The sequence below is a fragment of the Colobus angolensis genome, unplaced genomic scaffold (assembly GCF_000951035.1).
Source record: "Colobus angolensis palliatus isolate OR3802 unplaced genomic scaffold, Cang.pa_1.0 Scaffold14, whole genome shotgun sequence".
In the NCBI taxonomy this organism is placed as follows: Eukaryota; Metazoa; Chordata; class Mammalia; order Primates; family Cercopithecidae; genus Colobus; species Colobus angolensis.
This window is the reverse complement of record NW_012114488.1, coordinates 6,532,095-6,558,826: the sequence shown is the minus strand read 5'-3', so window position 1 is coordinate 6,558,826 and position 26,732 is coordinate 6,532,095. Positions and strand designations below refer to the sequence as shown.

At 44.2% G+C, this 26,732-nt stretch overlaps 2 protein-coding genes across 3 annotated transcripts in view; one reads left to right on the top strand and one right to left on the bottom strand.

Annotated features, from left to right (window-relative positions):
• Window positions 1-7,925, bottom strand: part of DLL1 (delta-like 1 (Drosophila)) — a 24,847-nt gene extending 16,922 nt beyond the window's left edge. The window contains exon 1 of the mRNA XM_011934913.1: window positions 7,893-7,925. The gene's annotated coding sequence lies outside the window, so the exon portion shown is untranslated. The remainder of the gene's footprint in view (window positions 1-7,892) is intronic.
• FAM120B (family with sequence similarity 120B) overlaps window positions 1-26,732 on the top strand; it is a 96,390-nt gene that overhangs the window by 3,468 nt on the left and 66,190 nt on the right. Inside the window, exons 2-4 of one of the 2 annotated variants that reach the window (XM_011934914.1) lie at window positions 19,541-20,807; window positions 20,985-21,115; window positions 25,070-25,250. In XM_011934914.1, coding sequence (XP_011790304.1) covers window positions 19,541-20,807; window positions 20,985-21,115; window positions 25,070-25,250 — 1,579 coding nt within the window. Of the gene's footprint in view, window positions 1-131; window positions 135-8,096; window positions 8,196-19,540; window positions 20,808-20,984; window positions 21,116-25,069; window positions 25,251-26,732 lie in introns of both variants that reach the window. The other variant, XM_011934915.1, reaches the window with a different exon arrangement.

Below are 26,732 nucleotides of genomic sequence, written 5' to 3'. Positions count from 1 at the left end.
TTTTTTTTTTTTTTTGTTCCTTTTAGGAAAATGGGAACTGGGGTGGCATATTTGTCAGTCATCATCACTAATAACTCATGATCATACAATGCCTTCAAAATCCATTCGTTGGGGGATCAGTAGGAGCCTAGTTGGTGAGTCTGAATTTTTTTTAGGAATGATCACAAACTATGATTTGCTTTTCTGCTAGTTGAGACTGTTCCTACTCCTGTTAATAAGCTGATTGAGGCAAGATGTGAAGCTGCTTGCAGGTTGCGAAGCTCCCAGGCACTGACTGTGTTAGAAAGTAACACCACCTGCCAGTTGTCACTCATTTCTCAGTGGCTAGAGCTCAGGCATCTGGGCACCAAGGAGCCAACCACTCTCCAGGCAGAGGGGAACCCACACTGACTTAGAGCTGATGGGCTAGGGCAAGACATGCAGGAAGTACAAGGCCACTTCATTTCCTCACTGGCTTGTTCACTCTTGACTCATCACAGGGGCTGGGGACCCAGAGTGGAACTGGACCTGTCTCTGCCACCAGGTGAATTATAAAATGAGTTGGGGAAGACTTTCTTGCTTTTCCATTTTCTGAAAGTTTGTGTAGGATTGCCATTTCTTCCTTAAAAGTTTGATGGAAGTCACCAGTGAGGCTGTCAGCACCTGGCCTTTTCTCTGTGGAATTTTTGTTGTTGTTGTTGTTGTTTTGCTTACTTAACTCAACTTCTTTAATATAGGCTTACTCATGATTTCTACTTCTTCTTTGGTCAGGTTTGGTGATTTGCATGGTTCAAGGAATTTCTTATCTAAAGTTGTTCAAATGTTCTTTTATTCCTTGACTGCAGGTGGTTTCTGTAGTGACACTGCCTTCCATTGCTGGGGTGCACAATCTGTGTCTTCTCTCTTCTTGGGAGACTATGATCAGAGTTATTATAGGCTTATCAGTCATATCGATCTTATCAAAGAACCAGTCTTTTGTTTCATTGATTTTTTTCCGGGCTCTAGGCAGAGATGGGGCAACCACTGGGCTCACCTCATTTGTTTTCCTCCTTTCGAGATTCTCCATCCTTTCCTTCCTGTTACCTGTTGTCTGAAAATAGTAATTTTGTATTTTTGTCCAGTTTTCTAGTTGTTTAAAGTGGGAGGACCAGTTCTGTAGGAATTATTCCTTCTCGGATGGAAGCTAGAACAGGACACTTTTGGTTGTAACAGAACATCCTGATTCACTATCTGACTATGTATAAAGAAGATACTCTCTCTTATAATCAGGAAAGAAGGTGGTTTGAGTGCTGGTTGATGTAGTGGCTCTGCCATGTCAAGGCCCGAGTGCTCTTGTCTTTCTGCTCTGCCATCCATGCCTGTCGGTCACTCCATTTCCCGACTGCATATGTCTGCAGCAGTACCAGACATCTTCACCATTACAATGATCATTAGAAGAAGAGGAAGATTGTCTTTCTATATGATACCTTTTATCAGCAATAAAACACTTCAGCAGCATTTAATGTGCATTGCCCATGTAGAAATCAGTATGTGTTCATGGTTTTGGCTTTTTGTCTTTCCTAATTTTTGGATGGTCAATTGTTACCTGGATTAGTCTGTCCTCATGCTGCTAATAAAGACATACTTGAGACTGGGTAATTATAAAGGAAAGAGGTTTAATTTACTCACAGGTCAGCATGGCTGGGGAGGCCTCAGGAAACCTTACAATCATGGCAGAAGGGGAAGCAAACACATCCTGGCAGCAGCAAGGAGAAGTGCAGAGTGAACACAGGGAAAATCCCCTTATAAAACCATCAGGTCTCATGAGAACTCACTATCACAAAAACAGCATGAGGGTATCTGCTCCCATGATTCAATTAGCTCCCAGAAATTTCCTCCCACAACATGTGGGGATTATGGAAACTACAGTTCAAGATGAGATTTGGATGGGAATACAGTCAAACCATATAATTCCACTCCTGGCCCCTCCCAAATCTCATGTCCTCACATTTCAAAACACAATCATGCCTGCCCCACAGTCCCCCAAAGTCTTAACTCATTCCAGCATTAGCTCAAAAGTCCAAGTTCAAAGTGTCATCTGAAACAAGTCCCTTCCACCTATAAGCCTACAAAATCACTAGCAAGTTAGTTACTTCCTAGATACAATGGGGACACAGGCATTGGGTAAATACACCCATTCCAAATAGGAGACATTGGCCAAAACAAAGGGACCACAGGCCCCATACAAGTCCAAAATCCAATAGGGCAGTCATTAAACCTTAAAGTTCTAAAATGATCTCCTTTAACTCCATGTTTCATATCCACACCACACTGATGCGAGAGGTGGGCTCCCACGCCTTGGGGCAGCTCCACCTCTGTGGGTTTATGGAGTAAAACCCCCCTCCTGGCCACCTTCATGGGCTGGCATAGCGTGTCTGTGGCTTTTCCAGATGCACTTTGCAAGCTGTTGGTGGATCTACCATTCCAGGGTCTGGAGGATGGCAGCCCTTTTCTCACAGCTCCATTAGGTGGTGTGCCAGTGGGGACTCTGTGTGGGGGATATGACCCCACATTTCCTTTCCGCACTGCCCTAGCAAAGATTCTCCATGAGGGCTCTGCCCCTGCAGCAGACCTCTGCCTGGACATCCAGGCATTTCCATACATCCTCTGAAACCTAGGGGGAGGTTCTTATCTTCTGCACACCGGCAGGATCAATACCACATGGAATCTGCCAAGGCTTGGCACTTGCACCCTCTGAAGTCACAGCATGATCTGTACATTGGCCCATTGTAGCCATGGCTAGAGCAGCAGGGATGCAGGGCACCAAGTCCCTAGGCTGCACACAGAAAGGGGGGCGTTGGGCCTTGCCCAGGAAACCATTTTTCCCTGCTAGGCCTCTAGGCCTGTGATGGGAGGGGCTACCATGAAGGTCTCTGACATACCCTGGAGACATTTTCCCCACTGTTTTAGTGATTAACATTCTTCTCCTCGTTGCTTATGCAAATTTCTGTTGCCAACTTGAATTTCTCCCCAGAAAATGGGTTTTTCTTTTCTATTGCATTGCCAGCCTGCAAATTTTTCAAACTTTTATGCTCTGCTTCCTCTTGAATGTTTTGCTGCCTAGAAATTTCTTTCACCAGATACCCTAAATCATCTCTCTCAAATGCAAAGTTCCACAGATCTCTAAGGCAAGGGCAAAATGCTGCCATTCTCTTTGCTAAAGCACAAGAGTGACCTTTACTCCAGTTCCCAACAAGTTCCTCATCTCCATCTAAGACCATCTCAGCCTGGACTTCATTGTCCATATCACTAACAGCATTTTGGTCAAAGCAATTCAACAAGTCTCTAAGAGGTTCCGAACTTTCCCACATCTTCCTATCTTCTGAGCCCTCCAAGTTTCTAGGAAGTTCCAAACTTTCCCACATTTTCCTATCTTCTTCTGAGTCCTTCCAACTGTTCCAACCTGTGCCTGTTACCCCATTCGAAAGTCACTTCCACATTTTTGGGTATCTTTACAGCAGCACCTCACTACGTGGTACCAATTTGCATATTAATCCATTCTCACACTGCTAATAAAGACAAACCTGAGACTTGGTGATTTATAAAGGAAAGAGGTTTAATTGACTCACAGTTCAGCATGGTTAGGGAGGCCTCAGGAAACTTACAATCATGTCGGAAGGGGAAGCAAGCATGTCCTTCTTCACTTGGCAGTAGCAAGGAGAAATGCGGAGTGATGCAGGGGAAAAGTCCCTTATAAAACCATCAGGTCTCATGAGAACTCAATCACTATTAAGAGAACAGCATGGAGGTAACTGCCCCCATGATTCAATTACCTCCCACCAGGTCCCTCCCATGACATGTGGAGATTATAGGAACTACAGTTCAAGATGAGATTTGGGTGGGGACACAGCGAAACCATATCATTACCCAAATAAAATCTTGAGCTCATGTGGTTGTTATACTCAAAGAAATTTAGTTCAGCATCCAAATAAAATTAAAACTGCAAATACATCTTGCAGTCTATTTAAAGGGTCAACTTGTTACCAAGAGAAACCTGTCCCAGATGCCCCTGCCATTCATTTTCTGGGTTTCTCTCTCACCACTGATGTGATGTCTCTCACTTTAGCTTTTTCCTCTGCATTAACCCCCTAATTTGCTCTACAGTTTTTTATTCCCCTTTCTTTTCCTATGTTTCTCTTTTATGTAAACCTCCATCTCATTTTTAGATTTTTTCCCACACTGATAAACTGGCTGTGCACAGCAGAGCACAGGGAAGTGCTTTACTGAGCTATGAAGCAGGAGGTGAAGCAGGATGTGGATAATCCTATGTAATTCTTCTTGCTCCTGTTACACTGATTTTTGAATGAAACGTTTCTTCTAGTCTCCCAGGAAAGAGACCTTGAAGTAATCCTCGACTTTTCCTTCCCTTCATTGTAGCGTACTATAGTCATAACAATTTTTTAAAGCTTGAGAATTTAGACAGATTAGAATTTGAGTGACAGTCATGCCCCTTAGTACCACTTGTACTAGTGAATAACTTTTTTAAACTTAAAACTTTTTCCTTATATCAAATATTAATAATTTTAAAATTCAAATGGTATTTCTAGATTTGTAACAAAAATAGTGGTTGCCCACACCACACATTCCCACTCCCAATTCCTTCTTCTTTTTTTTTTTTTTGTGAGACAGGGTCCTACTCTGTCGCCCAGGCTGGAGTGCAGTGGCACAATCCCAGCTCACTGCAGCCTCAAATTCTGGGGCTCATATGATCCTCCCACCTCGGGCTCCCAAGTAGCTGGGACTACAGGTGCATGCCACACCTGGCCAATTTTTTAAAATGTTCTGTAGAGACAAGGTCTCACTATGTTGCCCAGGTTAGTCTCCAACTCCTGCGCTCACACACTCCTCTCACTTTGGCCTCCCAAAGAGCTGGGATTATGGGCATGAGCCACTGTGCCCGGCCTTATGCTCGTATTTTTCTAAGAATGCGCATTTAATGTTCTGTCCTTACTTTTCAGTTGTGTGTATAGTCTGTGGACTTCCTAACTCTAGAAGACAAGGATTTAACTCTCCCACCCTCACTTCCTAGACACGCGCACATTTCTATAAACACACATAAGGTCACCTCCCTTTTTTCAAAAATAATTATAACACCCCTTTGAGTTAAACTCTCATTCAGTAATTATCTTGTTATAATTACATATTTATTCACAGCCAAGACATATGCTATATCCTTTTTTGTATATTGTTTTCACTAGATTCAATAATGGCCTCATTTATTTCCTTATTCACTTTCCTATCTAGCTATTACTTATCATCATCAAATTCTGAAGATCCCCTTTTAAGATACTCATCCATATCAGACATTCCATGTGATTCACTTCCTTCTGGAGACATCTCTCCTAGAGGCCTCTATCCCCTATTGTGTAAGTCCTAGCTTCTGTCCTGGTACTTCCCACCTCCTCTCTCCTAAGCTGGGACTTCCTGTTTTCTAGGTCCCAAATATTATCCTCTTTCCTGACTTATTTCTTAATTTTGGAGAAGAATATCCTCCAGTAGCTTTCTGAGAAAAAGATATCTGAAAATATCTATATCCTACCCACAAATAGCTAATATAGTGAGAGTTTAATTCTATGTTAGAATTATTTTCTTCAGAATTTTGAAGTTAATGCCCCATTGTATTCCAGCTTCCTGGGATTCTGTGAGTATTTCTATGCCATTCTGATTTCCAGTCCGTTAAATGTGACCTTTTCATTTTTCCTTCAGGAAACTCTGAAGATCTTTTCTTTATCCCTGGTGTTCTGAATGCTGTGGCAATGTGCCTTGGTGTTGGTCTTTCTAGGTTTGTTGTGCTGGGCACCTGCTGGGCCCTTTCCATATGAGAATATATCTTCTAGACCTGGGAAGAATTTCTTCTCTTCATTTTCTCTATTATCTTTCTCTTTCCTGTTTTTCAGATGTCACATTTGTGTCTTTTGTTGTTGTTGTTGTTCCATCGGGGTGATACCATCAAATCCGTCTGGAAGGCCAATGAGCACTGTCACCTGGTGGGGCTCCCTGCTCTGCCTGCCTTTCAAGGCCTCCCCAGTCCATCTCCGCTTCCTGCTTCCCTCAGCATGAAACTCCTGGCATGAGAGTTTAGTCTCCTGAATTTTTCCCTCAGTCTCTTTTCTAGGTTTGCTCCTTCTGCTTGGAGTCCTTCCTCTTCTAACCCTTTGTCAGATCCTACTCCTTCTTCCAGGCTCAGTTCACACATTTGCTCCTTGAAGCTTTTTCATCCCTGTCTTAGACTGTTCAGACTGCTACAGCAAAGTACCATAGACTGGGTGGTACGAATTCATTACAAATTCATTTCTCATAGCTCTGGAGGCGCTGAGGTCTCAGATAAGACACCACCATAGTTAGGTTCTGGTGAGACCTCTCTTCTGGGTTGCAGGCCATTTTCTCACTGTATCCTCACATGGTGGAAAGTGGGCAAGAGAGCTCTGTGGCCTCATTATGGCACTATTCCCATTCATGAGGCTCCACCCTCATGATTTATTCACCTCCCAAAGGCCCCACCTCCAAAGACCATCATGCTCGGATTAATTTCAACCTATGAATGTTGGGGGGGGACAGAAACATTACAACCCTTACTCCTTACAATATGTTTCACTTGTTGCCTGGTATTTAAAGTATGTTAGTTTATGACCCCAACCACGATGAGTACACTCCTTAAGACTAGAGGTCATTTCACACACTTCTTGGTGTCACCCCACAGCACTAATCAGCAGTAGATGCTGAACACCATTTGTTGATTTTACTTAAAGAAAGGCCCATCAGGAAAGTAAGCCTTGTATGCTGAATGGAGATTCCTTCCCAAATACTTTAATGCAGACGTGGTGCCACTTCCATTTGGTAATGTTTTTTGAGTACTTGATCAAGTGCTTTGCCAGAGATTCTGAAGAAAATCAACAGAACGTTTTTCCTACAACAGTATTTGACCATTTCACTTCCCTGATGGAAGACCCATTAGCTCACCAGGGCTTATAGCTGCCTTGCTGAGACATACTGTGTGTAAGGATAGGTTTGGAGATACATCCTAAATAAGTTGATATTATTAAAAATTGACATTTGTCAATAACTTACTTTTCAGAAAAATAAATCAGACTGGTTTCAAGGTCGTCACTCACACATGGCTGCCAAAATGTTTGCTTGGTTGTAGAGAAAAAGGTGGAACTGCAGCTAGAGGGGTGGACTTGCGCATCACCCAGAGTCCACCTGATCTCCTAGCCCAAGGGAGCATGTCCTGAAGGTGAGTTTCGCTATCTTAGAGCAGCTGCAGAAATAAGGCTGTGATTGTGGACTGCGGAGTCCAAACTCCTGAACGTGACGACAGGGACCTGCACGATCAGGTGGCACTTGTTCCCCTGTCCCCGCCACCATGTATCCACAGCAGCCACTGGAATTCCTCTGAAGCATCCTGCTCCCTCATTGCTAGTGCCTCTGCCTTTCCTCTCCCTGGAATTCTCTCCCACCCAATTCCAGACTACCAAACCTGCCCGAAACGACTTTCAGCTGAAGAGTAGTTCAGCGCGACAACGGTGGCGGTCAGACCACCCGGCCAAGAAGTGCTCAGCGCTGACTGGGGCCGGGCCGTCCCGATAGGGAGGCGAGGGTCGCACGCCAGGACGTCCCCGCTCCCTCTCCAAGCGGGGCGGGCAGGCGCGGGTCCCTAGGGCAGGAGCCCCCGCGCCGTCCCAGTTTCCGGCCCAGAAGAGTCTCCCGGCCGCGATAGAACAACTGCGGCCTCAGGCCCCGGGAGCCGCCGGTCCTCCGTGCCTGTGGCAAGACAAAGACCGGCATGCAGCATCAAGACACAATCCCGGCAGCAGGACAGTGTATGAACAAAGACGGTCAAGGGCGGCACCCGCCCGACGCCAGCGGGCAGCTACCTGACTGCGGGACCCGAGGTCGGCGAGCACCCGCGCAGTTGCTGTGGCAACAGGCCGTGGCGTCCCACTCCGCCGGCGCCTGCGCGCCGCGCCCCTGCTCCCTGCGCCTGCGCGTCTCTCTCCCCGCCCCACCCACGACGCCTGCGCGCCTCACTCTCGCAACGGCCACACAGACCCCGTCCCTGCGAACCTGGCCAAGTCCAGAGCGGAAGCGGAAGTGAACGAGGCGGCTGTGGCGGCGGCTGAGGCGGCTGGGCCTGGGGCGCAGCGGGCGTGTTGCGGCTGGTGTTGGCGCATCTCTAGGTAGGGCCGGGCCCGAGGGCACCCTCGCGCCGTCCGGGCCGCTTCCGGCCTGCGTGACCGTCCCGTACCCGCGTCCGACCCTTGTGCGCGTCAGCCTCTCGGCCTCTGCCCGGTCCCGGATGCCGTCCTGGCCGTGCTTCGGCCCTAGTCGCCGCGGCTGCGACATCATGGGATCCTCGCTTCCCCGCTGCCGGGCCTGTCGTCATCCCTGCCCCTGCGCAGGACCCTCCTGCCGGGCCCTGGTCCGCGTCGTCCCGTGTTCCCCGACCTCGCGACCCGCAGCTCCTCGCCTTGCCTGCCCCATCTTGAGGTCACCTGTGGCCTAGACTCCCTCCCTTAAGATGTGCGTTTGGCCCCTGTGTCTCATGTTTGGGTCAGATCTGTTATCCTTCATAGTTGCACGACTTTTCTGGTCGTCCTTAGAAGAGAGAGGCATCCTCTGATCTCTTCACTTTTATCCCATATCCCTGAGTCAGGGCCCCAACTCCTTGGGGAACGACAGAAAGACAGGGTTCTCTGCCAGCAAGGAGTTTACAGACCCGTGGGACGACACTGAGCGTCAAGCAGATCCTACGATGCAGAAAGAAAAGGGTACCTTAGAGGGTGATTTGCCCAGAGGGTCCAGGAAATTTCCATAAAGATGGGATTTGAGCAGAGTTTTGAGTAAGCAGGAGTTGGGAGGTGAACGAGAGTTGAGAGCCTATTCCTGGCAGTAAGAACATAAATGTTTAAGACATGACTGTTTCAGACAGTCTGACATATTCTGGGAACTTGGAGTTGAGCATATGTGAGACAAGAAATGTTGGTTGGGGATGGGGAATGGCAGGAAGGAAGCTAAAGAGCATATGGGGCAAGGAAGTGATGTGATCAGGTCTTAGCGTTAAAGAGATTCAGTCTGGCAGATACAGGGGTGGGGATGAGGGTGACTGTAGACAGACAAAAGGCTTTTGTCGTCGTTCAGGGACTGGAAACCCCGAAGTGGTAGTGGAGAGAACCTGGAGGTAAAGAAGTGAGAAGGTGGACTTTCTCATGGCCTGAGTCCTTGAGTGGAGAAGTATGGAGAGGGAAAAGCCCAGAATGGGGACCATATCTGGAGCAGCAGGGTCCTAACCTCCATCTCCTGAATATGTGAGAGCATCTTATCCGCAGCTGTACTCCCAAGTTGCTCCATGTCTAGTGTCATGCTTTTGTTTTTGACCTTTCTCTGACCTCCCCTTCACATAGGCTCTTTGACCTGCCCATCTTTGGACTTTACTGTTAGGAGCCACCGTCTGTCATCACTACAGCCTTCACAGTCTGTGTTCTGATACCTTTTTCATCCCATTTCTGCCATCTCCCAGCTCCGTCATTAGTGGATTTTCCCCCTGACTTTGCCATTCCTTTTGTTTTGGAACTCTAATTGAGCCTTCTTACCAGCTGTATTCTTGAAAAGCACCAACACCATTGCTGGGTCAGGGTCCTTACCGCTCATCTTCACACGCACGCACAACCCCACACACACCCATTTTGTGACTACCTTGACCTTCCAGTTTTTTTGCTTAGTTTCTAACCACCTAATTTCCAGACATACTGAAATCTCTGACCACCTGTGGCCCACTGAGAAAACTACGGTAGGTGACATCTGGGGTAACGTAGTTTTTAGCATTCTGAGATTCTACCCCATCCATGATCCTGAATCTGGATACCATTTATGGGGCAGATTTACTGTAAAGCTAATGAAGTTCAGGTTTCTGGGTCTGTCACTTGCATGGGCCCTTACCTAGGGGACCTCAGAGATCTTGTGTTTATAATTTGTATGCTTTTTTGAAAAGAGGGTTCCCAAATGGTATGTTTCAAGTCTTTTACAACTTAGATCCCTGCAAAACTGGCTATTTGTCATATCCTTCCTTGAGATTTGCATTTTTGTCCTTCAGACCCCTTCCCTTCCCTACCTCCTACTTCTTCCTCTTCTGGTGTGTGCTTTTTATTTAGGCATGGAGGAAAAAATGTGAATGAATGGAACTGATCAAGTTCCTGCCATAACCTGACTTTATTTAGCTCTAATGTCAGGAGGAAGATGTCAGAGCTTAGTAACTCAGCATGTTGGACAGGATCTTTGTAACTTCTTTGTTGCAAGCTTAAATGCCTGTATTGTTAGATTTATTTCACTGCTGAGTTGCCACCCCCTTTTAAGAAAAGATTGATGCTAAGAAGGATAGTCCACTTAATGGAAATCATAAAAGCAACTCTTAACTCCGTGGAAACTAGGGTTATACACTATGTGAATTCACACAGGAATTTATTGCGACTTTTGATTATTACTTTGAAAATGCCACCAGTTAGTTTTATAGAGCTTTATAATGAGTATAAATAATTTTAATTTGTGTTCTATTGGAAAATCTTCAGATTTAAAACATGTTTAAAGTTTAAATTATTTATGCAAAGATAAGGTATTTCTAAGGAATTTTTTAGTAGTAGTTTTAAATCCCCCTAATATGAGAAGTAAATAATTATCTTATTTTTACAAATGAGGAAATCAGTGATGTACAAAGAGGTTAAATGATTTGTCTTCAGCTGTACAGTAAATCAGGGCCTCCCTTAACCAAAAAAGCCAGCTTCTGAGTACTGTTTTCCTTGTAAACAGATAATAAAGAGGAATCTATTTTAGTCAGCTCTTATTATAGAACATTTAATGTAAGATGGAGTAAATTATATCCTTCGGTGTTTCCATGTGTTAATACCTATCTGTGCACATCTATATGTATCTACACACTAGGTTCTATAAAAGTGGGCAGTGTTGATAGTGTTCCTATTAGGACTTTAGTCCAAAGAATTAATTTAATTTGGATTTGTGCAAATTATTATAAAGTCATTTACAATAAAACCATGGCTAACTATGACAAAAGGATATTAATTTCTGAATAGCAGAGGAGTTTTCTGGCTAGATTAGGTTTTTGCCCATTAAGCACCAAAATATCCCGTTTAGGTTGGGAATCTTCCTGAAGTATATTATTTCCTGTGTTCTTTTTTTTTTTTTTTTTTTTTTGAGACGGAGTCTGGCTCTGTCACCCAGGCTGGAGTGCTGTGGCCAGATCTCAGCTCACTGCAAGCTCCGCCTCCTGGGTTCACGCCATTCTCCTGCCTCAGCCTCCCGAGTAGCTGGGACCACAGGCGCCGCCACCTTGCCCGGCTAGTTTTTTGTATTTTTTAGTAGAGACGGGGTTTCACCGTGTTAGCCAGGATGGTCTCGATCTCCTGACCTCGTGATCCGCCCGTCTCGGCCTCCCAAAGTGCTGGGATTACAGGCTTGAGCCACCGCGCCCGGCCTCTTGTGTTCTTAAATAGAATGTGCTGAATGTGATGTAAACTTTCCTCAATGATCTCAAGTGACCATTTCAAATGTAATTTGTTATGTTGTGATGTGAACAGTAATGTTGTTAGGTTTATTGAGACATATACAGCTATTTCCTGTGGGGGTTTTTGCATCTTTCCAGTTTTTAAAGTTTTCTGTCCTATTTCATTGAGTCAGCTGTTAGCACTTCTAACTGCTGTCAGTTTTCCTGCCCAAAGTTTCTATATTTTTCTCTACTATGGGTTTAGGAGCTAATTGTTAGAACTGAGTAGAAAAGTCGTCTGTAGATGATAATAAGAGCCTAAATAAGTGTCTTGTGAATAAGTTGTTTATGCTGCAAGAGCCTCTAAGGGGTTTTGTAGAGTGCAGTGTGGGTAGGAAAGGCCAAGGGCACCAGAGTTCTGGGTTGCTGGGAGAAGCCAGAGAGTCTCCTTAATTCCCCATCCTCCTCTCAGGGCCCAGCGATAGGCTGGTGACTGGGAATAATGGAGGAAGGAGAGATCTCGGGTAAGGACACATCCCACAGGGTGGCTCTGTGGTGAGGCCTTTGCCCCACTGGCAGCACACAGCAATGACCAGATCACTAACCTAGCATTGCCAAATGAGGGTTGTGGCCTCGTGAAAGGCAGCTGGGCTGTGGAGTCAGGTGGATTCAAATCCTGGCCTCCTTGTTAATTACTGCTTATGGCTTCAGGCAGGTGATTTCACCTGACACAAAGTTTGCTGCCTCCCCAAAGTGACTCCTGCCTTCTTCTTTGCTGCTAGAATGTGTCTTTGATTTAAGAGGCTGCACAAAACTGATAATGTGCTCTAATCTGGGCCAGTGGGACTAGAGGGGCTGCCATGGGATTTTTGGAGTAGACTGCACACACTTAACAGGTACATTTTGATATATGTGTTACAGCCCCCACCCGAAACTCTCTGCTTCTTAGAGGACTCCGAGTCTTTGCTTGCCTCCTTCCTCAGGGTTCATGGTCTTAGCTGGGAATCTTGTCTTATTCATTGCTGTATCCACAGCTCCTAACACAGGCCTTGGAGCACAGTAAATCCTGAATGAGTATTTATGAGTGAATGTGGGAATTTGGTTGAGTTTAGATCTCATGTTCTTTGTGGGGGGATAGAAGAGAGTCTCTCTGCCCGTCTTTTTCTTCTGTGATAGGAAGTGGCCCTGCATCCCTCTAGCCTTGGGATTCTCCCAGAATAGGGAGGGAGAGTGGATGCTGAACAGCTGTAGCACCTGGTTCACGATGGACCATCTGACTCCTGTCTTGCCTGCCTCCACCCATCCCCAGAACATAGGCAGAGCAGTGTTTCTGAAATGCACTTGCTTGAGTCCTTAGTGACATATCATTTCCCTTCGGATGAAGTGTAGACATTTTAGCTTGGTTTGCCAGGCCTTTCACTCACCTGGCCCCAACTCCTCTAGCAGTATCTCATCTCTTCATCTTCCCCTGAAATAGGTTCTAGACATACTGAAGGTGGGTTGTTTTTTTTTTCCCATTTCTACACTTGATGAACAAATTTATAAATACAGTTGCAAGTTACATTAAACTACTTAATAGAGCAGATGTTTTAAGCACCTAATAATTTGAAAAAAGATACCTTATAGACCTTAAAAATATTTCCTCCATGTTGCTCATGCCTTCCTCTGGCCACACCTGCCTGTCTTCAGGCCTTCCGTTTACCCTCTCCTCAGGGGATTGTCTTAGAGCCCTGAACGAGGTTGGCTTTCCCTGCTGACAATTCCTCATCAGGGACCTCATCTGTCTTGTTCATAGCTCAGTGACTACTCCAATGTCTGACACAAAGGTGCTTGCTGAATGAGTAAGCCATGTTTATTTTCAAATAAAATTACCTGATATTGTTGAAGAGAGCTGAATATTCCTGAGTTACAAGTGGGTCTATTCTTGATACAATGCTTCTGGAGAAAAACTGCCAATGTGTGCCTGTGCCGTGAGTCAGCAGCTTCCTGTCTGAGATACTAAGGAAATGATGAGAGATCTCTAAGATTGATATGCAAGGATGCGTTTCACATTCTTAGTTATGGCATGCAATGTTGGAAATACTCCAGGTGTTCTCCAGCAGAGTTAGAGAACTCCTGTCCATGTTGTACATCTGTTAACCGTGACACTGTGGGAGAATAGTAACATTATGAGTTGGGAATGTGTAACAAATTGGACACAAAAACAGATTATACAAGTATAATCTCAATTTTTAGAAGCAGTGAATAGTAGAAAAAGGCTGAAATATGTAAAATGTTTAAAATTTTTTTCTTGTGTTTTCTCTGAATTTTCTGCCAATGGTTCATTTTTTTATCATTTTTTTTTTACAAACTAGTATATTTCCCAATATTAAAAAGTAATCTAGCTTATAAAAATTATAAACACAATAAAACCTTACTAAAATTTATGTCTTTGTTTTAAAATTTGTGATAATTTAAGAATTTTAACATGTTGGACAGATTTTACTAAACTTTAGGCAGTTGATACACGTTTGATGAACAAATTTATAATTATAAACAAAATTGTACCACAATTTCACCGTTGCTAAGTGGCAGTTAGAATCTGGACTGTTGCATTTTATTCTGGAACTTTTCCTTTTATCAACAAAACTCTGCCCATCGTTCTCCCACTTCCCCTGTGACGTCAGCTGGCATCAGTGGTCGTGGCCCGACTGTTCTGAGGTATCCTCCAGGGCACCCTGAGTCTATACATCTATTCCTAGAAATTTTAAAATACGTAATAGCTATAGGCTTTCTTTGAGGTGCCGATGTTGAAATTCTGACCTTAGTTCAAACAGTAGGAAGATTTTACTCAATTCTGTTGCAGTGAAGGAGAGAGATCTGGCTCCACTCTGAACATGGTAAGGACAGCTGGGGATTTACAGCCAACAAACAGAGTGAGGGTGAGGGGTGGGCATTTCTGAGGGAAGACATCGGGGACAGGGAAATTCTTGCTGAAGGCAGGCCAGGGTGGCCAGATATCAAAGGTGGGTTCTCTCTAAACTGAGCAGGATTCTTCCTAAAAGCCCCAGATTGAGGCCTGGTAGAGAAGAGGGCTCAAGGCCCTATCAAAAGTGTGGTGAAGGTGAGAGTCAAGGTGAGAGTCTCTATCGGTGGTTGGAAATTCTTGCAAAGCTCAGCAGTTTAATGACCCCTATATGGAGATCCTCTGAAGCATCAAGACCAACTTAACTGGCACCCACCCTTATTTATTCACCTGGTTGTTTGTGCATTCATAAATTATAAACCTTCAGCAGATGCTATCCTGTGTGCTGGCGAGGGTTAACTATTAATCTCCTGGGATTTTTGGTCCCGGTTCTCACACAACTGGTGTTCAAGAGGTCCCTATGAGTTTCACTTTTTAGGCGGGGGAGGAGAGGAGAGAAGAAACAACAGACCTCAGATATTCCACAACAAGCCATGGGGGAACATCACTGGGAGAGCCTGGACCCAGGCTCAGCCAGAAGTTACCATTGAAAGAAAAATCAAGGCCGGGCGCGGTGGCTCAAGCCTGTAATCCCAGCACTTTGGGAGGCCGAGACGGGTGGATCACGAGGTCAGGAGATCGAGACCATCCTGGCTAACACAGTGAAACCCCGTCTCTACTAAAAACTACAAAAAAACGAGCCGGGTGAGGTGGCGGGCGCTTGTAGTCCCAGCTACTCCGGAGGCTGAGGCAGGAGAATGGCGTGAACCCGGGAGGCGGAACTTGCAGTGAGCTGAGATCCGGCCATGCACTCCAGCCTGGGCGACAGAGCAAGACTCCGTCAAAAAAAAAAAAAAAAAAAGAAAAATTACTTTGTGCTTGGAAACAAAACAAGAAAAAAGAAGACTTCGTGTTTTGTATTGTCATAATGGGCTGTTGTTTCAGACTAACCCAAGATTATTTAATTTTCTAACAGATTTACCTCTGTTTGGCTTTGCTGCTTACTCCATTAGAGTAGAGACATTGTGGGGTTATGTGCTAGTTTGTAGATTCGAGATGTGAATTATTTCGAGATTACGGTTTGATTGTCTCCAGCTCACCTTGCTTATTCCAGTGTGCCTTTGGTGATGGACTGTGTGAGCTTGAGCTCCTCTAGTGCTCTGATCCAGCTTCCCTGTCTCTTAAGTGCCCTTGAGCTCATTACTACTTGCCTGAGTTACACTTCTAGCTTTCGACACGTATGCTTTGCCATGGCTTAGATGCTGGGAGTGTGTTGAGGTGGTTACAGCAGCCAGGTGTTGGTTGTCCTGCAGAGGCTGCTGTCCATATGGGGAGTTGCCCTTGGGCTATCCGTAAGCCCCTCATCCCTGTGTCCAGAGTGACGCCAGACGAGTCGTCCTCACTGTGTGTGCGTCCATCAGTGTCAGGCAGTTTCGTTTATGCTGAGAACATTGCTCTTAACCTCAAGTGTCTGTAAGTTGAAAGATTATAGTAAAGGAGCTTCTGGACTTCTCTTTCCTCTTTCCACTTCCCCGTTTACTGGTAACCCAATACCCTGGAACTGGTCCGGCTGTCAGGAGAATGAGCCAGCCCCAGGAACGAGGCAGCCTCCAGCTGTACCTTATGCCTGCTGCAGCTCCTTACTAGGATTTCCTGCTGATGCTTTGTTTCCCAAACCCTTTGTAAGCTGCTTGAGGGCAGTGATTCTACTTTGCACTGCTTCTTTGGCGATAATTGAAGTCTGTAACTTACTGATTCCTGATTTCTCTTTATATACTGTCCTTGGATTAATTCATTTATTCATTCAAATACTGGGCCTGTCCCATGCAGATGTTGTGCCAGGTGCTGGGGTAAGACAGGATGGTGAGGCCCACCTTAAAGGGAGTGATCCCCAAAGGGTCCCAGGCCGTATTTAGGGCAATTAGACTCCTCCCTAATGAGAAATAACTTCTGTTTTCTTTCTAAACAATGATTACCTAGATAATGAAAATTTCTTATATAATTTGCAGATAGAATGACTTTTATATACACATATTATTTTCCCCAGTCATCCTATAATAACCACCTTTAGAAAATGAAAAGCCTCCATATATGGTCTTAGCAATGAAAGGCTTAAAAAAGAAAAAAAATTTAAAGAGATATCCATGGAATTTTCCGTACCTTTTTATACATTTAATTCTCTACGTCACTAATGCATTGATTAATGGATGTTGTGAGTATTATAGCACTTTGAAGATACTGAAATACTGGAAGGCATCCTCTAATATCACAAGTTCCCAAAACCTTTGCTACCCCACTTTTTCTTGGTGAATACCGTAGAAGAGCATATTGTAGTGTCACACTCGAACTCATGATTTAAACTGTGAGAAATTGGCCCTGTGTGTCTTGAGCAGTCCAACCCGTAACTCTGGAAACTGCCTGGCCCAAGAGCCCCACTGGCTGCTGGCTTCTGACCACAGTGGGCGTGCAGTGAACCCTAGGACCTGGCTTGCGGTCAGGTTCAGTCCTCTGCTTTGACTGCATTCAAATGCTGTTCCTTTTTTTTCCCTTTTTGCTGTCCAGGGTCTCTCCTGGGCCCGCAGCAGCCAGCACAGAGCTTGGTGAGAGAAGTGGGGCCTTCCCTCACAGCATAGAAATCAAGTCACACTCGAGATTTGTGAGGCTTATCTTTAGCCAGCTCATCATCAGCAAACATGCAAGCCCTGTTTAAATTAAAGCCAGGCATACAGCAGTCGTCTAGAGCTGATGAAATCTAAGCCTTCTTTTAAAATCCATTTTGACCAACCTTCTTTGTATTCTTGTATTTCCTTTCCAACGCCTGTCCCCTGTCTACTCTGTTGGAATAACAAATGAGAAAGAATACCCTTTTTCAGAAATAAGAGTGTAACCTTCTGGGACATAGGGTCCATCCCGTAGAACGTCCTTACAGTTGACATAATCACATATGAAGCCCACTTTCCACTTCAAAAACTCAAATACCTTGGCTGTGTTTCCAAGATAAACTCTTTACAAGTCACAATACTGTAGTGATTTGGTGTAGATGTATGAATGTATCCCATTATATTTAATAACTTTATGAGCAAGACTTTTCTAAATGTCAACTTAAAATGTGTGCTCTTTATGTTCACCCAATTTTTGCATATTTTCATTATGCAATTAATGAAAATCCCATTAATATGGCTATTAAACGGATACCTTCAAATATTACTGTTAGGGGCTAGAGCCCATTAAAAATCAGTAAATTCTGGTTGGGCACAGTGGCTCATGTCTGTAATCCCAGCACTTTGGGAGGCTGAGGTAGGAGGATCACTTGAGTTCGAGAGTTTGAGACCAGCCTGGACAACACAACATAGTGAGATCTTGTCTCTACTAAAAATTAAAAAAAAAAATCAGCCAGGTTTGGTGGCAGCTGAGACAAGAGGATGGCTTGAACTGGTAGGTTGAGGCTGCAGTAAACTGTGATCACACCACTGCACTCCAGATGAGGCAACAGAGTGAGACCCGGTCTCAAAAAAAAAAAAAAAAAACTCAATAAATTCTTAAAAGATAGTCCTATGAGGATGCCTTTTCTCAACCTGACAATTTATAGTTTCTTCATTTGTAGAATAAAGCGGATAATACTTACATGTCAGGGTCACCCTAAAGATTAGAATGTCTGTGTAAAGTGCTCACCTCTGCCTGGCAGCTGGGAAATACCCTGAACACGAGAGATACCCATGCGCTTAGTCACCCGGTGCCTGCTGCCTTCAGCCTGTCCAGGAGGGGCGTCGTTGCTTTTGTGTTGCTGTTTGCATATTAAGAATTTTTGTTGGCCGGGCGCGGTGGCTCAAGCCTGTAATCCCAGCACTTTGGGAGGCCGAGACGGGCGGATCACGAGGTCAGGAGATCGAGACCATCCTGGCTAACACGGTGAAACCCCGTCTCTACTAAAAAATACAAAAAACTAGCCGGGCAAGGTGGTGGGCGCCTGTAGTCCCAGCTACCCAGGAGGCTGAGGCAGGAGAATGGCGTGAACCCGGGAGGCGGAGCTTGCAGTGAGCTGAGGTCAGGCCACTGCACTCCAGCCTGGGTGACAGAGCAAGACTCCGTCTCAAAAAAAAAAAAAAAAAAGAATTTTTGTTGTGTTTTATCAAAGGACATAAAGCCTGCATGAATCTTAAAGAAAACTGTAGTGGAAAAAGCATAGATCATAAAGAATGTCAGCATGGAGTTTTTCTGACCATTGACACCCATCATTGCCTACTTGAAGGACGCCTTTTATAACATCATATACAATATTGTGCTCATACCTTTTCCAGATTCCAAATTGTAACTGTAAACTACTTTGTATCTGTTTTTAAATTTCCAAATGCACAGTTTCTCTGCAAAGTCAGTCAGTATCTGAGATACTACAACATTCGGCATAGTGAATTTTATGTGGCTTTCTTAACACCTTTATTCAGGTGTATGTGACATATGTTTGCAGTATACAGTTTGGTAAGTTTTAACATACACATATACTTGTAAAACCATGACCACTAAGTGGTGAATGTATCTGTCACCCCCAAAAGTATCCCCTTGGTAATCCTTCCCTCCACCGTCTGTCCCCATCCCAGGCAACCGCTGACCTGCTTTCTGTCCCTAGGGGTTAGCCTAACTCTTCATGAACTAGAATTTTATGTAAGTTGAGTCATAGTGTGTACTCTTTTTGTCTGACTTCTTTTACTCAGAAAAATGATCTTGAGAATCATCCATGTGGTGTTTCAATTTATGTTTTAGATTTTTGACGGTAACTTCTGAGCCCCTAGGTGAGAAATACTACTACTTTGAAAACTTAACGTCTTTTTGAATTTTATCAAGAAATACCTCTTGCTACACTCTCTTGTCCTTGTGAAAGCCCAGCTCAAGTAATTAACTTATACTTAGGTAAAGTTCCTCATATGTCTGAATTGAGAACTCTTCAGGCTCCTAACCAGCATATCATGTTACCTCAGAGACAAGAATGTTTTTGGAAACAGTGTGAATATTAACTACTGTGTTTGCTTTGAAAGGTGCCATACGTCTAATGATAATGCCATAATTACTGATTAATTTATTTTTCTTTCCAGATCCTTTCCCGGAGTTCAGTTATGGGTGTGAGAGGTTTGCAAGGATTTGTGGGAAGTACCTGTCCACATATATGTACAGTAGTGAATTTCAAAGAACTGGCAGAGCACCACCGAAGCAAGTATCCTGGATGTACCCCTACCATTGTGGTTGATGCCATGTGTTGTCTCAGATACTGGTATACTCCACAGTCTTGGATCTGCGGTGGCCAGTGGCGAGAATACTTTTCTGCTTTGCGAGATTTTGTTAAAACTTTTACGGCGGTTGGGATCAAGTTGATATTCTTCTTTGATGGGATGGTGGAGCAGGATAAGAGAGATGAATGGGTGAAACGACGGCTCAAGAACAATAGGGAGATATCCAGGATTTTTCATTACATCAAGTCACACAAGGAGCAGCCAGGCAGAAATATGTTTTTCATCCCCTCAGGGTTAGCTGTGTTTACACGATTTGCTCTAAAGACACTGGGCCAGGAAACTCTGTGTTCCTTACAGGAAGCAGATTATGAGGTAGCTTCCTATGGCCTCCAGCATAACTGCCTTGGGATTCTGGGGGAAGACACTGATTACCTAATCTATGACACTTGTCCCTACTTTTCAATTAGTGAGCTCTGCCTAGAGAGCCTGGACACTGTCATGCTCTGCAGAGAGAAGCTCTGTGAGAGTCTGGGCCTCCGTGTAGCCGACCTTCCTCTTCTGGCCTGCCTCCTTGGCAACGACATAATCCCAGAGGGCATGTTTGAAAGCTTTAGGTACAAATGCTTATCATCCTACACCTCTGTAAAGGAGAACTTTGACAAAAAAGGTAACATCATATTAGCTGTGTCAGACCATATATCGAAAGTTCTTCACTTGTATCAAGGTGAGAAAAAATTAGAAGAGTTATTACCTCTGGGACCAAACAAAGCTCTTTTTTATAAAGGAATGGCATCATATCTTTTACCAGGACAGAAATCTCCATGGGTTTTCCAAAAACCCAAAGGTGTACTAACTTTGGACAAGCAAGTAATATCCATGAGTTCGGACCCTGAGTCCAGGGAAGAAGTTCCCATGTGTTCAGACCCTGAACCCAGGCAAGAAGTTCCCATGTGTACAGGCCCTGAATCCAGGCAAGAAGTTCCCATGTGTTCAGACCCTGAATCCAGGCAAGAAGTTCCCATGTGTATAGACTCTGAACCCAGGCAAGAAGTTCCCATGTGTACAGGCCCTCAATCCAGGCAAGAAGTTCCCATGTGTTCAGACCCTGAACCCAGGCAAGAAGTTCCCACGTGTACAGGCCCTCAATCCAGGCAAGAAGTTTTAATATGGACAGACCCTGAATCTAGGCAAGAAATTTTGTGTACAGGCCATGAATCCAAACAGGAAGTTCCCATATGTACAGATCCTATATCCAAGCAAGAAGACTCCATGTGTACACACCCTGGAATCAATCAAAAATTACCTGTAGCAACAGATTTTGAATTTAAGCTAGAAGCTCTCATGTGTACAAACCCTGAAATTAAACAAGAAGACCCCACGAATGTCGGGCCTGAAATAAAGCAACAAGTAACCATGGTTTCAGACACTGAAATCTTAAAGGTATGTGGATCTGCCCAGCCAATATGCTGTGACTGAAAATATATCCACTGACGGATTTGTACGTGAAGATCCATGACTGCCTCGGTGTTTGGCCACTGTGAGAGGATGCACAACAGGAGTCTATAAGGCTTGTTGGGAAGTGTGACATTAGATGTGTGAAAACTCATAGCCAGTGTTAGGTAGTGTCACATGAATGTTACAGAAAAGTGCTGTAAGAATACGAGAGAGAAAGAGAACTTTGTGGGTTAAAGTACAGGGAGAAGGCTGGGTGCAGTGGCTCACACCTGTAATCCCAGCACTTTGGGAGGCCAAAGCAGGTGGATCACCTGAGGTCAGGAGTTCAAGACCAGCCTGACCCACATGGTGAAACCCCATCTCTACTACAGATACAAAAATCAGCTGGGCATGGTGTCACACATATGTGATCCCAGCTACTCGGGAGGCTGAGACAGGAGACTTGCTTGAACCTGTTAGGCGGAGGTTGCAGTGAGCTGAGATCATGCCATTTGCATTCCAGCCTGGGCAATGAAAGCAAAACTCTGTCACAAAAATAAATAAAGTACAGGGAAAAATTCCCCAAAGAGGTAGAACTGGAGCCAGACCTTAATGGGGCAGCCAAAATATGCATTGAATAAGCAAATACTTGGGAGTTGTGGAAGTACTAAAGGTGTAGGTTTCGAATCTCCATCACTTGGGGGCACAGGGAGAAAGGCTAGGCTGGAGCGTGGGGTTTGGAGGAAAAAATGGGAAAAGGTAGACAAAGCCAAACTGGGAAGGTTATTAAATGCCACATGAAGAATTTGGCCTTAATTCTGAAAGTATTATAGCACCTTTGAAGATTTTTGAAGGGGGGCCGCTACGTATGAGGTTCTGTGGTAGGTGCATTAGGTAACTTTTCTCATTAGATCTTCTCAACAGCCCTGTGAGATAGACTTATCCTTGTTTTACAGAAGAGGTCTGTGTCCACATGAATGTCTCAAAGGTACCTCAGCAAGTTCTAAACCAAACTTAACTATCTTAACCACACACCTTTCCTCGTTCCCGGTGCTGTGAACGCCACCATCTTTCATCTAGTTACAACTACATAGATGTGTAAGGAAGCTCCTGCCCCAAGTCTGATGCAGAACTCAGGCCTGGACAGCAGCTGAGCAGCTGTGTGGTGAGACCTGGAGGGCAGCGATGTGAACCTGCCAGCCAACCAGCATTCGATTTTTGTAAGCAGGTATATTGATGTGATCAGATTTTTGGTTTTAGAAACATTACAGTGCAGTGAGTGGAGTTAAAGTGGCCATTGCAGAAACTCAGGTAAAATACGAAAGAGCTAGAATTAGGAAAATGGCAGTGGAAAGAGGAAGAAACAAATTCAAGAAATGTTTCAGAAGTGAAACTAATAAATAAGTCTTGCTGTGGAGGTGAAGTTCCTCCTGGAGCACCAGGGATGGTAGATGCTGTTAATCTAAGGAAGGAAGAGGAAAGGTTTGACAGGGAGAAGAAGATTAAGTGGGTTATATTTTAGTTGAGTAGGTGGTACCTCTAACACATGTTCTGGTCGTGCAGTATGGGCCTAAAGTTCTATTACTGGCAAGAGACAGGCATCTGGGAGTTATCCTATTTTATGTGTAAAGTAAAAGATGATGTGGGATGGAGACTAAGGGACACTCCACTGAGAGATCAGGAGTGAGCAGAGGAGGAAGGAGAATAAGGAGGGGATAATCCCCACAGAAGTCCAAGGGGGCAGGTTTCGCGAATGAGAAAAGAAACAGGAGTATCACAGGCTACAGAGGTAAAGAAGTGGAATAGGACTAGACACAGGCACTTGGGTCAGTCATGAGGAGGTCCTGGTGGCCTCAGAGAGTTACTGCAGCACAGGGTTGGGAGTGGAGGCAAAGCCAGCAGGGGGTTTGGCAGTGGAAGAGCCTTTGTTGGGGCAGGCGGGGTCAAGGAGAGTCCTCACAGGAAGGGAGTGCCTGGGCACAGTAGTGGGTCGAATTGTTCACATGGATTTAACTTACTTGTATCTTTGAAAACAGTTTTGAAGTTTCTTACATTGCCCTTACACTTTCTCTATAAAAATTTTTTGCAGTGTCATCTTCCAACCCTAATAGGCAACTAAAATTCCAACATGTATTTTAACTATACACAGTCACCCTGGAAAAATGCTCAGGTAGAAAGGCTGTGGGCACAACAGTGACATTGGGTACACGCATAACCACAGCCATGTCTGTGTCTTCTCTGTGTCAGCATTTTGGAAGATCAGTTGAGGGTTTGTTTGTTTCTTTGAGACAGGGTCTCACTGTCACCCAGGTTGCAGTGCAGTGGCAGGATATCCTCTGCCTCCCAGGTTCAAGCAATTCTCCCACCTCAGCCTCCTGAGTAGCTGGGACTACAGGCACGCTCCACTACGCCCAGCTAATTTTTGTATCTTTTAGTAGAGATGGGTTTCGCCATGTTGCCCAGGCTGGCCTTGAACTCCTGACCTCAAGTGATCTACCTGCCTCGACCTCCCAAAGTGCTGGGATTATAGGCATGAGCCACCACGCCTGGCCGGCTAGTCTTATAATCCTATAGAACATGCATTGGCAGTGAGCTGCAAGCCACACCTCAGGACAAGTGTTTTTCTTATATTGACTCATTTAATCCACACAATAGTCCTGGGAGCCAGGCACTTTTTTGTTAAGCCCATTTTCTTTAGGAAGAAGGTAAGGAACAGAGATTAAGACTGAAGCCTAAGAATAATGAATCAACATAACTAGGACTGTTTAAGTACGTATAAATGAGACATTCAGAGTTTCTGGGATCCAGGTTATCCTAGTATCACATTTTAATGCCTTTAATAGTAGACTGGATTTAAATTTTGAATAGTAATCTAGATGAACTTACTCTCACAGTAATAAGAATATTCTTCACTGGAAGGTGAAACCTATATATTTAGGCTATGATAGACCTTCTGATTTTAACTACTTATTTAATGAGGAAGTGGAATTAATTTAAATCTTGTATCTCATTACCTACCATGAGCCGGCACTGTCTTGACATTATGGAGGAGAAGCACCTGTGCCTGGCGCGTGGTTTTTTTTTGTTTGTTTGTTTTTGTTTTTGTTTTTCACTCAGGAAGCAATTTCTGAACAAATGAGTGAATGAATACAGTACAGCTTCTAATGCTAAGCAGCTTACAGCTTAATAAGGGAGGCAAACCAGACAGCTGTGTTACAGGGAAAATAGGATACGAGCTCCATAAGGCAAGCTGGAGGCTGGTCCTGTCTAAGGGAGGAGGAGAGGGTGACATTGGCGAACCTCAAAGGGAAAGAGGATTGTAAAGTGGGAGGCTGGGAAAGATTGGAAGAGAAAGTTTCTGGGTAGGGTAAGTTCTTATGGGGCACAAGTGAAGGTAGAAGAAGACTGAGTACTCTTGAGGAACAATGAAGATGTTCTGTTGAGACTGGATTATGGCCATTTCTATGAGGGTGAAATGGTGTGCAAGGCTAGAAAAAGGAGATTGAGGCTTTATAGTGGGACCTCGAATGTTATGCGAAGGATTTGTGGTAGTCTTTCAAATGTTTTGAATAGGGTAGCAAAGTTTTCAAAGACAGTGTGGCAATGGTGTGAAGGATGGGTTGGGAAGGAGAGAGGGGATTAAGACCCTTTCATAGCAATACTGGTGAGAAGTAGTGAGCACCCGGTTACTGGGAGGGTATCCAGGAGACAGAACAGTGAAATACTGTGGAAGATAAGACGTAGACGTTTGGAGAGAGGCGGAGGAGGGGAATAGAAAGTTTGAAATTGGTAGTCCCAAGGAAAGAGAACAGGGCAACTTGATATCATGAATTTCAGTATCAATTACATTTCTGAGGGCCTTAAAAGACTGCCATATGATGAAAGGCATTGACTTTTTCTATTTGAAGGTTACTGTCTTGTTTTTAAGGAGAAATCCAGTTGTATTTAAATTTCAAACAGATTGCTAGAACACATCACGTCCAAGCAGAAAGCTACCTGGTGTACAACATCATGAGCAGTGGAGAGATTGAATGCAGCAACACCCTGGAAGATGAGCTTGACCAGGCCTTACCCAGCCAGGCCTTCATTTACCGTCCCATCCGACAGCGGGTCTACTCACTCTTACTGGAGGACTGTCAAGGTGAGAATTGGTTGGCCCCTCTTAGGAAAGGTTCTGTTTGGAGATGAATTCTGAGAAACTGGCCACATGAAATAGAGTGCATTCTTTCAGGACGTGGAGACAATTAAATAGGTTTTATTTCCCTGTCAAATCTGTAATTGAGAATACCACTGACATCTGTAAAAAATTAAGTAGAAGTGCCATTTGACATCTATATCTAATTAGCAGGCAGTTGATCAGTATGTGTTAAAAGAATGCATGATTTCTATAAAATGTCATATTTTTATGCCTTAAAAGGATTTATGCTTTTTTAAAAATGTGAAAACTCTTTCCTGCTGTAGGGGAGAGTAGGATATACTTATTATTAGAAGAAAACAGTGTCTACTTAGTCTTCCCTCAAAATGTGATTTTTATAAAATAATTTTACAGAATCTAGTATGTCATGTTTTTAAATACAAACAATTTTCCTTTGGTGTTTTTGTAATTAAATTTGTGTTTTTTCTCGTCTATATTTCCATTATGTGCTTAGCAACAAGAGTAGAGAGTGGACCATCAATGACCCAAACAGTGAAAATGAGGAATTTTAACCCCAAGGAGAAAGTTAGTGAAGGTCCCATAACTCACCATTGGAATAGTTTTGGGGAGAATCAGGAGTGTGAAAGAGCAATTCATCTTAGAAACCAGAGATGCTGAATGCATTTAGTGACCTTCTATTTCAGTAAGGCCTTGTTTTGTTAGACAGAGACCTTTGACAGGTACTTTATGGTCTGATTTGAGAGTGTGTTGGTAAGAAACATGGTCTACACACTATTACCAGGATGAGAGAGAGAAGGAGTAGAATACCAGTGAAAGTGGTCCATTTGCCTAAACGTCATTATTTCCAAATGTGTCAATATTAACTTTACTCTGTTGTTCCAGAAAGTGAACACTTACATGATCTAAAAGTGCTGATAGAATCATCAGGTGGAAAAGTCATCATTATTATTTTTGGATGATGGGGCTCAGGGGTAGTGGGGTTATTTAATCCAGTTTTTGTTAGATTCCTGTAGCACCACCCAGAGTGCACTGCTTTCTCCCATACATACTGTGAGAGTTTACCCCTATGGCCTAAGAAAGCAGACAGAAGAAAGATGTTTAAGCTGATTTAAAAACGGAAATAAAGAACCTGTGTAATAAACTCTGGAGCCAAATGTTACTTAAATCATTTTTTTAAATTATTATACTTTAAGTTCTAGGGTACATGTGCACAACGTGCAGGTTTGTTACATATGTGTACGTGTGCCATGTTGGTGTGCTGCACCCATCAACTCGTGAGCACCCTTCAACTCGTCATTTACATCAGGATAACTCCCAGTGCCATCCCTCCCTCCTCCCCACTCCCCACAATAGGCCCTGGTATGTGATGTTCCCCTTCCCGTGTCCAAGTGATCTCAATGTTCAGTTCCCACTATGAGTGAGAACATGCGGTGTTTGGTTTTCTGTTCTTGCGATAGTTTGCTGAGA